The 14,306-nt window shown below is 52.1% G+C and overlaps 1 protein-coding gene across 1 annotated transcript in view; it reads left to right on the top strand.

Moving 5' to 3' along the window:
- Nucleotides 1–14,306, top strand: part of CAPN13 (calpain 13) — a gene marked incomplete at its 3' end in the record, with an annotated part of 44,410 nt that overhangs the window by 13,684 nt on the left and 16,420 nt on the right. Inside the window, exons 4-8 of the mRNA XM_081156413.1 lie at nucleotides 434–567; nucleotides 4,746–4,920; nucleotides 5,778–5,852; nucleotides 10,282–10,367; nucleotides 13,599–13,673. Coding sequence (XP_081012539.1) covers nucleotides 434–567; nucleotides 4,746–4,920; nucleotides 5,778–5,852; nucleotides 10,282–10,367; nucleotides 13,599–13,673 — 545 coding nt within the window. The remainder of the gene's footprint in view (nucleotides 1–433; nucleotides 568–4,745; nucleotides 4,921–5,777; nucleotides 5,853–10,281; nucleotides 10,368–13,598; nucleotides 13,674–14,306) is intronic.

The raw sequence follows: 14,306 nt of genomic DNA, 5'->3' as shown, positions 1-14,306 counted from the left end.
GGCCTTAAGCCCCCAGTGGGCTCTCCTTCACCATGACGGCATCTGTATCTGCCATTCTCCTTTGTCATTCCGCATCTGCTCCCCCTATTGCCAGTTTGTGCCCAGCTGCACCTGGAGAGCCTCATGCCTGGAGCTCACAAAGGACTTACCAAAGTGTGGCCAGAGTTAGGAGCAAAGTCAAACTAGAACCTAAGTCTCCTTCCTCTCCGCTTGTATTTTCCTTTCTGACTTGGTCTGTGACTCGTTTCCTCCATCTGCCATTGGAGATGACATGCCCATCCCGACCATCAACGTGGGCTGAGATTTGTTCTGGATAGGGTTTGATTTTGCGTTGTGGAGGTCACATGGTGGCGGTGGTTATCATCTAGCTCAGGTTGAGGGTCCGGGAGCTCCCTCCTGCCCCAGTGCTAATGAACATTCATCTCTCTTCCAGTTCTGGCAGTGTGGCCAGTGGGTGGAAGTGGTGGTTGATGATCGCCTGCCTCTCCTGGACAAGAAGTACCTCTTTGTGAATCCTCTCAAGAACCAAGAATTTTGGCCGTGCCTGCTGGAGAAAGCCTATGCCAAGTAAGGATGGGCCCGCCCCTCAGCCCAGGGCCTTGATGCTGGCCCTAAATGTGCAGCTGCTTCCCACCAGTCGGCCCTGAGACTGTCAGCAGCTTTGCTGAATGCAGGCGATGCCCCTGGGAGCATCAGAGCCTTTGCCACCCAGCTGGGCATCCTCCATAAACATTCACTGTATGCAAGGTTGTGTTGGGGCCCTTCGGAGGGACCCAGAGGCACCTAGTAAGGGGTGGGCAGGGCAGGGCAGGGCTGGACAGAGATATGCACTGACAATGATATTATTGCAAGGGCTGGTATAGGGACCAAATAAAATATAATATCCTGGTCATAGTCTGCTGAGAGGGCAGAGGAGAGAGAAAACAATTCTGATTTTGGACTCACAGAGAATCAGTCTGAGGCTATACAGAGGAGGTGGTGTTGAGTGAGGCCTTGAAGGATGGCTAGAATTTTAGCAGGAGGAGAAATATGTGGGAGAGACATCCCCAACAATGGGAATGATTCCGACAGAGAGCTAGGAGTGGGACAGTTCAAAGTGAGGTCGGGATGGTGGGGGCCTGGTGTGGCAGCTGAGAGATTGCATTTATGTGTGTGTGTGGGGGGGGGGGGAGTTGTTCGTTATTAAATGGTCCAAACACCATGATTCAGGGCTATCTTCTGGTGTTGACAAGCACAGTGACTTACAAACACCCCAGTGCACATGTTCTACTTAGATTTTGGGGGGTTACTTTATTCAGCAGATGTTCGCTGAGCATGTAACTGTAGGCCAGGCATTGTGCTTAGCACTGGGATAGTCTCTTAGACTGGCTCACATGGGTGTGTGAGAGTACGTGTGTGTGTGTGTGTGTGTGTGTGTGTGTATGAGTCACTTTCTAAAGACCCACATGGATGACGGACACGCCAGAGCTAGAAATCAGTACTAGGAAACAAAAGGACAGAGGACCACACCTTTCAGGAGAAAATGAATAGCAGATAATGTTGCCAAATCAGGTTTCTTAAAGGTCATCCTAACCAACCCCTCAAGCCCAGGCTCTGAATGGTGATATGACGGCAAGTGCAAGTAGCTCCCCTGAATTTCCTGAGGTCCCAAGACCTGGCCCAACCCTGTCCGGGGCCCTGCGGAGTGGTGACCACCTCGCAGACTATCCTGGCCCCTGTCCTTCTGGACGTCACAAGCTCAACAGCGAGAAGTCTCAAGACCTCTTTTTTGGTATTTTTCCTTTGGAGCCAACTTGTAACAAAGTAAAACAGTTGCTCTTTCCAGTGTTAAGAGGAGCTGTTCACTAGGATTTGAGAACGAAGCCCAGATCACAGTCAAGCTTGTTGAACCGATTCCACACGCTTGGGGAGGTTCATTCACGTCTAAGCTACTTACGCAGACATGGCCACTGTCTTTCCAGTACGGAGTCAGGCCTCACCCCGTCAGGGCCTCATTTTTTCCTTATGTAAAATGTGGGGGGCTGGCAGTTCACTGGGGGAATTAGAAGGCCTGTGGAATGGAATGACGACTCTGACCCAGTTTGTTAACAGCTGACCTAAGGCGATCGTTTCCAAAAGCTTGAAGAGAAATGGGCAACTGGACTGGCATCCACGCTCCACTGCCTGACCAAATCTAGCAGAGACAAAATGCTTCAAACGATTACGCTGTTTGGAAGCTTCGCCTCCATCCCAAGAAGGCAGCTGCAGGATCCAGGAAGAAGACAAACGCACTGCAGCGTGTCAGAGCTGCAGCGGCCGCCGTCAGCCCCAAGCTCTGCCTTCTCCTCTGGGCTACGAGGAAACAGGCTCGTGAAGGTGGAATGACTTGCCCAAGGTCACAGGGCGCTCGAGGCCAGGCTGGACTGAGAAGTGTTCTCCCTAGTCACATGCTTTTCCATCAGCCCTTCACCCTGGCAGTGCCCTAGGAGAAGGATTTGTCTTTTTTGCCTCTTTGGAACTCAGTGTTTGTCACATGGGGTCACAGCATAACACAGAGAACCCATCCATCCAGACGGAGATGGCCCTTCCCTTCCAAGGCTGTAGGCACTGACCAGTGAATATGTGGACTCCAAACTTCCAACTCTCCTTGTGGCTGGGAGTCTGGAAATGCAGCCGAAGTTGGGGCGAGGATCTATGTTTGCAGATGTTCCCCTGAAGTCATAAAATAGAATGGAGTTTGGGGGCAAGATCTGGTAGGCTGCATGTTGTCCCTTCTAGAATCTCTGCAGTTAGGAATTGCAGCATTGCAACATCCTTTCTGGCTCTGACTTAGACATCTGAATTCTTTCCTCTTTTGTATCATTTCTGAGGCCGAAGCAGAAGGATGAGAGCAAGGCTCTCTCAGAATTTCTGGGTTCAGGTGACAAGGCGTAGTGACAGGTGTGAGCACAGTTCTCGCCGTCTCTTCTTTCTTTTCTATCTCTCCTTCCCTTTTTATCTCCTGTCAGCAAAGGGGGGCTAAGAAAAGCTGCCATGTGTCCGAAGCATCAGCAGGATTGGTGAGCTCAAAAGCAGAGAGATCCCTCCTTGTGAAAACACCCAGCTGCTGCTGGGCCAGGCTGTGGGCATTGCAGAGACAGTGATAGGGCTGTGAGAGGCACCAAGGGGGCTGCTGGCTGCGGGTCCTGTCCCTCGCATCGGGGTCTCCGTGGTGACTGCAGAATGGGGTGAGTACAAGACATCAGAACCTGAGGATGTGGGCCTGAAGTGACAGGACAGCACCCGGAGCTGCTTTTCTGGGGTGACTCTGATGTGGCCCTATTTAACCCCAGGGGGTGGGGTGGCTGAGAGTATCACCAGGAAAGGGCGTTGCAGTGCCAGAGGTCACTCTGCTGGGCTCAGAAGTGGGGTCCAGACCTCTGGTCTCTGTGAACCTGCAGTACCCCCAGCAAAGCCCTCCCTGTCTAGGACCGGGAGCCACACTACCTGTGGGAAATCGATAGAGGCAGACATTCACACCCAGCCGGGCATAGTCGCGACCGAAGGTAAACTTTGCGGTTCACCAAGCAAACACCCCAGCGATAAGAGTCTCGTACCAGGAATAACCTGAGTCAGAGAGAGCAAGAGAAAGATAAGATTTAGACTCATTTTGATAGCAGATTGAGACCAGTCACACGGTTGTTCCTGTAGAATGGCCGTTTTGTTCTGTGATCCTTAGCTCTCTTTAGTAAGAGACTTTCTAGGCCATCCATGGTGTTTGTGCCTGGGACAGTGTCCTGCTTAGAGTGGCTGCTTGATACGTATTTGCTGAAGTGAATTTATGTGTATTCTGGGTGATACCCGGGAGGAGAGAAGGAAAGAGGTGGAAAGAGGGTGAGAAAAGAGTGTGTGAGGAGCCTCCAGACGTGGTCCAGGCAACCTCACCATTTCCAGGTGAAAGGCTGATGGCTGGGAGGGAAAGCATCTTGTCCAAGGTTGCAGGCCCCATGAGGGGCAACTGCAAGGGTGGGCCCAGGGCCCTGACCCCCGTGTGACTCGCATCACCAGAAAGAAGGCTGTGGAAGGAACGTCTCCGCTGCCGCTGGCCTGTGCAGGGCGTGGTGTTTTCACCTTGGTCGCCTGTGGGATCTCCCTGGTGATGCTGGGGTGATAAATCTGAGGATGGGAATGGGAAACCTGGGCCAAGGTTTGGACAGAGTGAGAACAGAGGCTGCTGTGGCCGCGGCAGGCATCGGGGCTGTTGACCATGAGCTCTGGGGGCAGGAATGGGGTCTCGTTCATCTTTGAACATTCAGTGCCTAGCATGACACCCTGCACACAGTAGGCACTTACCACTGTTGTCAAACAGAACAGGAAACAGGGTCCTCATCATAATAACATCCAATATTTATTAAGGGCTCGCCATGAGCCAGGCACTCTGCTAGGTCCAGCCCCATGAGGTTAAGTAACTTGTCCAAGGTCCAGCAGCTAAATACATGGTGAGGTTGGGATCTGACCCCTGGCCTGGGGCCCCAGCATCTGCACTCCTGACCTCTACACAGTACCACCACCAGGGGGCTACCCAGGCCGGGAGACCAGGGTAGGATGCAGCTGCAGGGTACATGGCTAGAATCTCCACCCAGGCACAGGGAAGGTGGGTGGCTGTGGCCCAGGGGTGGACAGGCAGCCCTTCACCTGGGAAACAGGCAGAAGGCAGGTGCGTAGGCTCCCTCCCCAGGGTCTCACCGAAGGCACCGCAGGGGTTTTGGTCTGACTCTCCCTCCCAGGTTCCACGGATCCTATCTCCGTTTGCACTATGGCTACCTCCCTGATGCCCTGGTGGACCTCACGGGAGGGGTGGTCACCAGCATTGACCTGCACTCCCCCCCTTCTGACCTCGTCATGATGGTAAAGACGGCTGCCAAGGCAGGCTCCCTGATGACCTGTGCCACACCGGCCGGGGTGAGTAGACCAGCAATCCTTTTGCACGGGTTCAAGCCTCTCCTCTTCCGGGAGTGTTCAGCCATTGGCTCATTCAGCTAGGAGGGGAATGGTCAAAGCCATCAAGGAGCACGGACGCTGTGCTTCACCGAGGTCACCTCCTTTAATTCTCGACGGCCCTCTCTTGGAGATAGGATTGCACGGTTTGCTGACAGAAGAGGAAAGGGGCTCAGAGAAGCCAAGGAAAAGGCTCCCCATCACACAGCCAGTAGGTGGCTGAGCAGGGGTTCAGATGTTGCCTTCTGACTCCAAAGCCTTTGCTTAGTACTTCCCTGTGACCAGCTGGGAGCCCCTTTGAGTCTCACTGTTTCTAAAGGCAGCCTCCCAATGCAGCGTGTCCCATTTTGAAAAGTCTGGATGACCCTCCAAATTATTTGAGTCTTTTCTGAGATGGTCCAGACCCCTACTCCCAAGGATGCTTCCTTTACTCTTGAGACATCTGGGCTTTGAGTCACACGTTCCTAATCTGAAATGCCACCCAAAGACTAAGGTGCACTTTAAACCCCAATTACTCACAGCGGGGGGGGGGGGTACGCCCAGCAGACAGGTTTCCTGCTATCTCCTTGATGATGAGTGATTGGGGGAGCAAGCAGCCCTGGACCTCAGGACTCCGTGGGGCTCTGTCTATGATGGGGTGGTCTCCTGAGGTATGAAATGCCTGGAACCTCAACCCCCCAGCAGCCTTCAAACTGCCTCTAGAGAAGCTCTGGGGATACGTGCCATTCCAATGGGAGTCGGTGGGACACTTCTCGTGCAGCTGTGGGTTCTTGGAAGAACCTGTGAAAATCTAATGCTTGGTCTGCTTTTCTCGCTTGAAGCCGACAGGGAAGGCCTTGACCATGGAGAATGGTCTGGTGAGTCAGCACGCCTACACCGTGACGGGGACCGAGCAGGTAAGGCTCCCGTGGTAGGGCCCCAGTGTTCTTGTCCTGGAAACCAGAGTCAGAATCACATGCCTTCAGCAAGCCCAGCAAAGCTGAACCGAGTATTTATCACCCTTACCCATGGTGGCGCCCATTGCGGGCAGCCTCAGTCCTTCTATTCATACAGAAGCTCTGGTGCCCGGTGTCCCTCACCCCCAGGGACCCGTCAGGGATCCTGCTCCCCTCGAGGTGATCTCAGGCAAGGTGTATCTAGCTGGACTGGGGGTTACCCCAAAAGAAAACAGAATGAACTAGTCAGTTGACTCTGGGGGATGTTTTGCCCTGAAGGGTTTTACTTGTACCAACTAAACTGCTGTAACAGACACTCCAAAATACAGGGCTCAAACAAGGTAAAGTTTGTTCTTCTCTCAGGTGATGAGGTGATTCAAGAGCTAGTAGGTGGCTCTGCCATCCACAACACTGGACTTATACCTGTGAGCCCAAGGCAGCTGCTCCAGGTCCCCTCATCTCCTGGCCAGGGGAAAGTTATACATCCTTTGGGAAGGAACACACCATTTCCTCTCAGATCCCAGTACTCTGAACCTAAACATGTGGCCACACTGAGGCCCAAGGGAGTCCAGGAAGCACACTGTCTAGCTGGGCCACCATATGCCAGCTAAAACTTTATTCCCAGGATGAGGGGAAGGTGGCCACTGGAGGACAGTCTTTCCCTTGATACACAACTGACTTTGGGTGCATGAAAACGTGTGTAATTACTATGTACAGTATCATTTGGTCCAGAAAGCACTATTAAAGTCCAGCTCCCTCCATTCATAAATGAAGAAGCAGAGGCCTGAAAGGAAGGTCTCTCACAGGGTCACACAGCTGCTTGAAGTGGCCGGGCCAAGACACCATGGCTCCTTAGTTCCCATCTATGTTTATCACGCAGCCAGGCAGTGACAGCGCTTCCTGGCCTTGTGATGACTTCCCACAAATGCTCCCCCATCTCTGTATTTCCCACAAAGCTCAAGGCCTAGTAATGTCTCCCAGGCCCTAAGAGATAGCATTCCAAACTCCAGGGAATATTTTTCGCAGGCATTTATGGACCAAGGAAAGCAGAGTGTCCTGTTCGGTTTCTAGCACGATTTCTCCTACTTGCCTTCCCTCTCTCTGTGTCAATCTGTCTCTCCTGTCCATCAACCTAAGGCCAGGTGCTCCATTGTTTCATGTTTTGGTGAGTGTTCCAACCCACAAAACAGGGACAGTATCTTCTGTCTCCTGCCTGTCTCCCTAAAGAAATCAGTAACAAGACGCTTTCTCTGCACAGTACCTGGGAAACAGTAGGCACCTGCAATGCTTGAGGGATCAGTGGAAGGGTGCACTTGTGTGAGTGAATGAATGAGTGCATTTGCTCCTAGCCTATTAAGATGACATCACTGATCCTTCATCATAGATCATATGTGATGTGCTCAGAAGACATTTCCCACAAGCAAGGAAGAGGTTGTCCTGATAAACCCAGGCCAGAAGAGATCCCAGTCACAGTGGCTCCACACTCCCTTCCTCTGAATTCTCCAAGCCCTTCCCTGAATTCTCAGTGGGGACAGCCAATATCATTGTCACGCTTGGCCATGTACAAACACTGCTCCCCACAACCCCCCTGACCGAGATGTGGGCAAGTCTAGGCTAGAGACAGCAAATCGGTCTTCTTGTGTCAAACTTGATGAGTTAATGCTGCCTGGACTGCTGTATTGACAAGACTTTGGCACTGCTTCCAGTTGGGGAAAGAGCTGTGATTGGTGCTTGATATCTGGGCTGGGCATGGAATGAAAGAGCCGTGGTGCCTCACGATGTATCTCTAGCCCTGGCCCAGACCCTTGTTGTATGTTGAGACAGCCTTTGCTTCTCCCCTGAACACAGGGGAGAAGGGACTTGAGTATTGAGAGGTCCCGATGGCCATAGGATGTGAGTCCTCACAGAGGCTGGGCATGGAGACGGCAGTGACTGTCAGGTTAGGAGCGGCCATGTAAACTCCAAGGGCCCAGGGAATGGAGGTGAGCTCAGAAGTCGGGCTGTGGGCTCAACTGGGGTTTGGGTTCCCGATGGTTCCTTTCACAGAATAAATGTTTGCTTCCCCACAGCACACACTTTGAGTCGCTCTTATAATACAATAAGTGGTCTGAACAGGACACTTCCCCTCTGAAGGTAGGTGATCGAAACTCCATGTCCTGTGTGGTCTGTTTTGACACTCTGTGGCTGCTGACTTCCCAGCCTGTGCTCTGTGGAGCACCAGCTTGGTGAGATCCCCTGTGAAGCTCATCATGTCCCCTACTTGGAGATTCACAATGGACATTAACATTTTAAAGGCTCTGAAGAGGCCTGTATTAACCAGACAAGTACAGCTTAGCTTTAATCAACCATGAAAACCTTTTTTCTAGGAATAAGTATTCACAGCCTATGGAATTACCATTTGAGAGAATACATTTAAGGAAATACTATCCTAGGCTAGATAACCTGGATGACCTCTCATCTCGAATGGTCTCCCGAGCCACCTGGCCATGGTCCATGCGATCACCAGTAGGGCACTGACAAAACGAGTGACACAGTCAGACCAGGGGCCAAGAGCTTGACTTGGTTAAAAGTTTCTCCTCCAGGAAGACGAGGTTATAACTCTGCAAGTGCTAAGATTAAACCAGCCCATAAATGCCGCGTGCTTTTTAATCTGTTCCTCCTCCCTCTGGGCGGGAAACGGACAGGAAGATAAATGAAATTGGCATTTTTTATTATGTACCTGGCTTGGTCCCTGGCTCCCCTGGGCAGGGGTGAGTGTTTATCTGCAAGCCTCATTAGCCCTCTTCCAGCCCCTCCAATCCCTGCCGCTCTTCTCCCTGGTGCCCAGCTGAGCCCGCGACTGTCCGTTAGGCACTGAGGGCGGCTCATTAAACTCTTTGGGTCACCGGTGACCATTAGTCATGTCCTGCTCTGTGGACTCTACCAGGCACTGGCAGTCAGTATATTGTGTGCAAAGCCTGGAGTGCTCTGGGGTAGGGCCGAGAAGGGCAGGAAACCTGGGTTCGTGCCAGGAACCCTTCCCCAATCCTGTGTGGCATTGAAAGCCAGAGCAGCTTCCACTGCAATGCCAGCCAGCAACAGACGCAGACAAGGAAAAGCCAAGAAACAAACATTACCCAAGCTAGGTTCTTGGACCCTTGTCTGACTGCATGGCTCCTTCCTGGCGATGCTTTCTTGGTGATCACGTGGGCCTTGGCCAGGTGGCTTAGGGTGGGTTATATGCAGGGTCAGGTTCACAGCCACATTGAAAAATGGGCTGGACACTGGAGCAGCTGTCCCTTTATCCACCCCCAGTTCCAAAATTCAGAGCCTGGGCTCTGGAGACTGACTAGGGTCAGAATTCTGCTTCTGTCACTTACTCTGTGGCCTTGGGAAAGTGGTTTAACCTCTCTGATGCTCAATTTCCTCCTCTGTAAAACACGGATTATATAATAATCTACCGGGAAGGACTGAGGGATGTAACTCACGTCCATCACTCAGCCGAGCCTGGTTCTGAGCACAGGGTCCTTTTCCATGTGATGATATTCCGCTCAGCCTCCTCTGACCTGGAGTCGTCGAGCAAGCCTGCCGCCTCCCCCCAGGCCTCCATCTCTGCAGACAGCATTAGCACAGATCAGTCTCACAGCTACAACTCGATCATACTTTAATTTCTCTCTCCAGGCCGAGGGCTCCTGGATCCGGGACTGTAGGTGCAAGGGTTGCCATTATTTCATTGTAATTTTTCAATAGTCCTGCCCTCTGGCCTCAGTGGTCTGAAGGAGCAAATGTACCAACCTCCTTTCTGGGAGTGAGGGATGAGATCCCTAGGGGGAAGGAAAGTCCAAGCCATCGAGGCGCCCTGCTCGTCAACAGAGGCCAGCCCCAGGCATCTCGATTCCCGAGTTGTCCCAGTCTTGCTCAAGTCTTCCTTCTTACTCAGGACAGCGCTGTGGAGACCCAGCCCAGCACAGCTCCCAGTGGGTGACTGACTGGCAGGGAAGCAGCAGTGGCCGGAATAGAGATGCCAGCTGCGACTGGGCCTGGAGGAGGCCAGGGACCCACAAAGTTCTCCCCTCTGCAGCCTGAGGCAACATCCCTGCTATTTATCTGCTATTAAATCTCAGCTCGCCCAAGTTCTGGGATGCAGCGGTGTGGGATGATGAAGCTGTGCCTGCCCTGCGAGGTGCTGAGCAGAAAGGACCATTTTCTCTTCTATCTCATTCCAACTCCATGCAGGCAGCAGACATTGATTTTTTTTTTTTTTCCTTTCAATTTTTTTTTTCTGGCTGCAGCCAAATGAGGTCAGACGTTAAATTAGTCCTTGGAGGTAAAAAGCAGCTGCATTCATATCCCCTCTTTCTGCTGACTTTGGCTCAAGACCTCTGACAGTTTCCTTTTCTGTCCTTTACAGGTTCAGTACAGGAGGGGCTGGGAAAACCTCATCCGCCTGTGGAACCCCTGGGGCAACACCGAGTGGCATGGGCGCTGGGGGGACAGGTACGGCTTCTGAAAACCTCTCTGCCTGTCACCGAGACCTATGTTTAGAGTGCCCTGCCCCAGAGGGTGGCATCTGTCTCCCCTGCTGTGAATCTAACTGCAGGCTTTTCCAGTTCACACCTGCACGTCTGTCGGTCCGTCTCACACTCCCATGATGCCACCCACCAAACATGTTAGACACCGACTGTGTGTTGTGGGATATGTATATGTGACAAGACCCAGTGTCTGTTCTCCAGAACGTCACAATCTAGAGCTTTGGACCCCCACACCCAGAATTAGTTTTAAAAAAAAGGTGGGGCAGAGCAGGAGTTAAGCTCCACTGGGAGGAGAGCTGGGGAGAAGGTGCCTCATCCCATAAATGGATCTTAAGGAATTCTGGTCCTGATGACGCCATGTCCTCAGGATGGGAAAGACTTCATTTTAGGGGGTTAGGGGAACTGAGGCTTACAGTTTTACTCAGTCCAGGTGGGTCAGCACCCTGCCCTACTGACCTGGGTGCACGTATGTGTGACCGGTGCCTGGACTAGCACCTGGCTCAGAGTATGAGTGAATGGAGCTGAGCTGGTCTCAGGTGCTCCTGCTGGCCATGTCCTAAGCAGCTGTTCTCAGACCCAGCTGACCATGGGGACCCAGCTGTGTGGTGAGAGGTTCCCTGGAGCTGGGCTGGCATTCCCCAGCTGCCAGAAGGACTAGTCACTGATCCTCACCCCCTTGCTGACTGAGAATGAGATGGTGGTCCTTAGAGGAACAGAGGGACAGTGATAGTCACTTGCTCCTCTGAGCAGTCAGTGGGGCCCAGCCCTGTCACATTCCTCTGAGGGCCCATGTGGATCCATAAAAAGTGTTGAGCCACAGCGGTGGCCACAACAGCATTGCCGGGGGTTGGGGCCAGATGTGTGGGGAGGAGGCAGGAGTGGGAAAGAGAACATGGTTCGAAAAGCAGTGCAAAACACTCAAAAGGAGAACAGGACCCAACAGGCTGTGAAAATCAGTGCGGTGAAAAGTGCTTTCTAGAAGGTGAATGCAGAGTTGGTGTTGCCCCAGCCCCAATTTCCAGCCACAGAATGTGGTCTCATCGCCCAAGCCAGGCTATGGCAGGGACTCCCTGACCCTTCGTGAGCCCCAGCAGCTGGTGTGAGCCTGCACAAGTGGGCCTCAGCAAGTGGGAGATAGAAATGCAATTGGGGTAAAGGGTAGGAAAGCAAGGGAAAGAGGGAAGAGGGAGGAAACAAGCAACATGGACTCATCACATAAACCTGATTGTGACCTCAGATGCCCCCAGGAGGACTGGGCAGCCCGATCCCCTCCACAGAAGGGGAATGAGTTTGCAAAACCAGGAGCCACTGGACGCTATTTTCACTCAGTGGCCCTCTGTCCATTTTTCTTGCCTCTGTTCTTCCTTCCCTCCTAGGGCTGCCCATTGCCCCCTCCATGTAAATCATAGCAACCTCTGGTCCTTTCCAATCCTCCTTAGCAGTCGTCACCCCAAGCTGCCAAATGAAGCCCCAGGGCCATACAATTAGCCAGAATAGCGGATTCCTGCTTGGCTGTTGGGCTAGGACTGGGGGAGGGGCAGGTGTCAATGACACATTGCCCTTGGGTAGGAGAACAGGCTGGAAATTCATGAGCTGATGTTTCGCCCAGGTCTCCCATGCTAAATATCAAATGACCAGGGGAAGCAACAAGGGACACAGGAGATCAGGGAAGAGAAGCCTCTGGTGGGCTGGTGCATGTTCAGGGAAAGCTTCCTGAATGAGGTTGAACTTGAGTTCAACTTCCAAAGGAAATATGACTCATTTCGGAAGAGATCACTGTGTAGGCCGGGACTCGTTGGCCATGTGCTAAGCCAGGAACATTTACAGTGTGTTCTAGGCCTGTAAGCTTGCCTGAGCCAGAGGGACTGGGGAGAGATGTACTGGGAGCTGGGGCTGAGCCCAGTGCCAGCTTAGATGTTTGGATTTACACCCTACGGGTCTGTGATGGCCTCTGAGCAGGGGGGAGATGTGTGCGCAGCAGGGACCGGGGAGCTGGACCTGGTAGTACCTACCCGGTCAGGTGTTTTGGCTGAACGTTGAGGTTCACCATTTCCCACCAGAAACCAGGCTGGCAGGAAGTGATGGGGCTGCATAGTCACTGTCCCCATGCAGGTGGCCCATTTCCTCCCTACTCTTTAAAGAACGGGAATGGATGGAGAGAGCTGGATGGTCTCCTCTCAGCCACAATTGAAATTTCAGTCGCACACACTTAAAGGCAAACTTGCATGAATCGATAATGTATTGATTTACACTACATTTATTTTCCCTTACACATTGCAGAAAATGTAATTATCGCTTAATTATAAAATTGCCATTTTACAATAGCACATTTGACTGGCTCAGCCTGCAGCCAGGAGCCTGAGGGGTGGTCCCTGCCTTGCTCTCCCAGCACAGAGGTGACCTCACCCTGGATGCAAGACACTGGCAGAGAAAGATCTCGTTACACGTCTATGCCTCTGAGGCCTGGTGCCCCTGAGCAGCCTCCACTTTGAGGAGTGGGCTGAGGAGGGGGCACCTGTTCCCTTCTGCCTGAGGGTCTCCTCCTTCACCACAGACCCTAGGACTAGCTTCGGGAACACATTACCCCCTGTAGTGGATAACTGTAATTATTAATTAAGCAAGCAAAAAATTATTGCGTGCTTACTGTGTGCCACGGCATTGTGTTAAGCCCTGTGATGATAGCATTACCATGGTGAGCAGGGCTCTTTGATCTTGTGGAACTTGAATTCTAGTGACAGGACAGCCAGGCAGGGTTCTTTGGAAAAAACAATAATGCTGGGGAAAATAGAAAGCAGCAGGAAAAGAGGAAGACAGAATATGAGAGGAATTGATTCCATTAAAGAGGCCTTAGGCAGGAGTCCACAGGAGCTGAGGGGGCTGTTGCAGACAGGACATTGTGGATATTACTCACTCATAAGGTGACCAGGAATCAGAGCTGGCTCAATGGCAAGTGGTGGAGACATGGGATGGACCGACACATGTATCCTAAAGCTCAGGAAAGAGGATTGGGCTCAGGACAGTCTGGAAGCCATCAGCATATAGAGAATGACTGACTCCTGTCATCAGATAGAATGACCCCCTCCATGTATCCCAGGAACTAGGGGCGGCCTGCACAAAGGGCCCCTGCTGGGCCATGTGTGGCTGAGATGAAACGCTCTGGGAGGTCTCACCCTGTGGTCTCTCTGTCCACTTTCAGGTCTCCGGAGTGGCAGGAAACCCAAGACCCACGGAAGAGCAAGCTATATGAGAATAAGAATGATGGCGAGTTTTGGTATTTACTCTTCTTCTAAAATTACATTTTAAATCTTTAACAGTTGCCCACACCCTCAATCGTTCCCTTTCCCTAAAGCCTTGTGAGACTAGAGAAGAGCTTTGCAGAGACTTGTGTAGAGGGAGCCTTTTTTTCAGACTGAGACACAAAAGCTTTGAATGAGCAATTACTTGTGTGCTCCCCCTTGTGTGAAAGATATTTCATGCCTGAAATATCGGACCTTCCAGGAAATGTTAGTGGTCAAAGGGAATATGGGCACTAGAGCTCTGAAACCAAGTTTCCTGGAAAGTGGGATGTGTGGTTTTCATGCCTGTGTCTCCTGTGTTTGCTGGGACCATGGAGCTCCACAGTGTCCCTGGCATGGACTCCAGAAGAGCGAGCTCAGAGCTCATCTCCCAGCCCGGGTTCCAGAGCTCTCGCCGAGACACTGGTGTCATCGCCCAGCAGCTGTGTAGGCCTGGATGTTGTGAAAACACGTTTCTGGCCATATGCTCTCATCTTAGATAAGGAGGACATTTCTCCGAGGGGCTGTCTGGTTCGCTTTGTGATGGTTTAAATGACATTTAGCACATGGGAAAAGGCGGCCGGGCCTAAGTAACTGAGAAACAGGGACAAATGCAAATTAGGAGGAAA

This window comes from Miniopterus schreibersii, assembly GCF_964146895.1.
Source record: "Miniopterus schreibersii genome assembly, chromosome: 13".
NCBI classification, from domain to species: domain Eukaryota; kingdom Metazoa; phylum Chordata; class Mammalia; order Chiroptera; family Miniopteridae; genus Miniopterus; species Miniopterus schreibersii.
The sequence above is the reverse complement of the archived record's forward strand: the minus strand, read 5'-3'. Positions and strand labels throughout refer to the sequence as shown.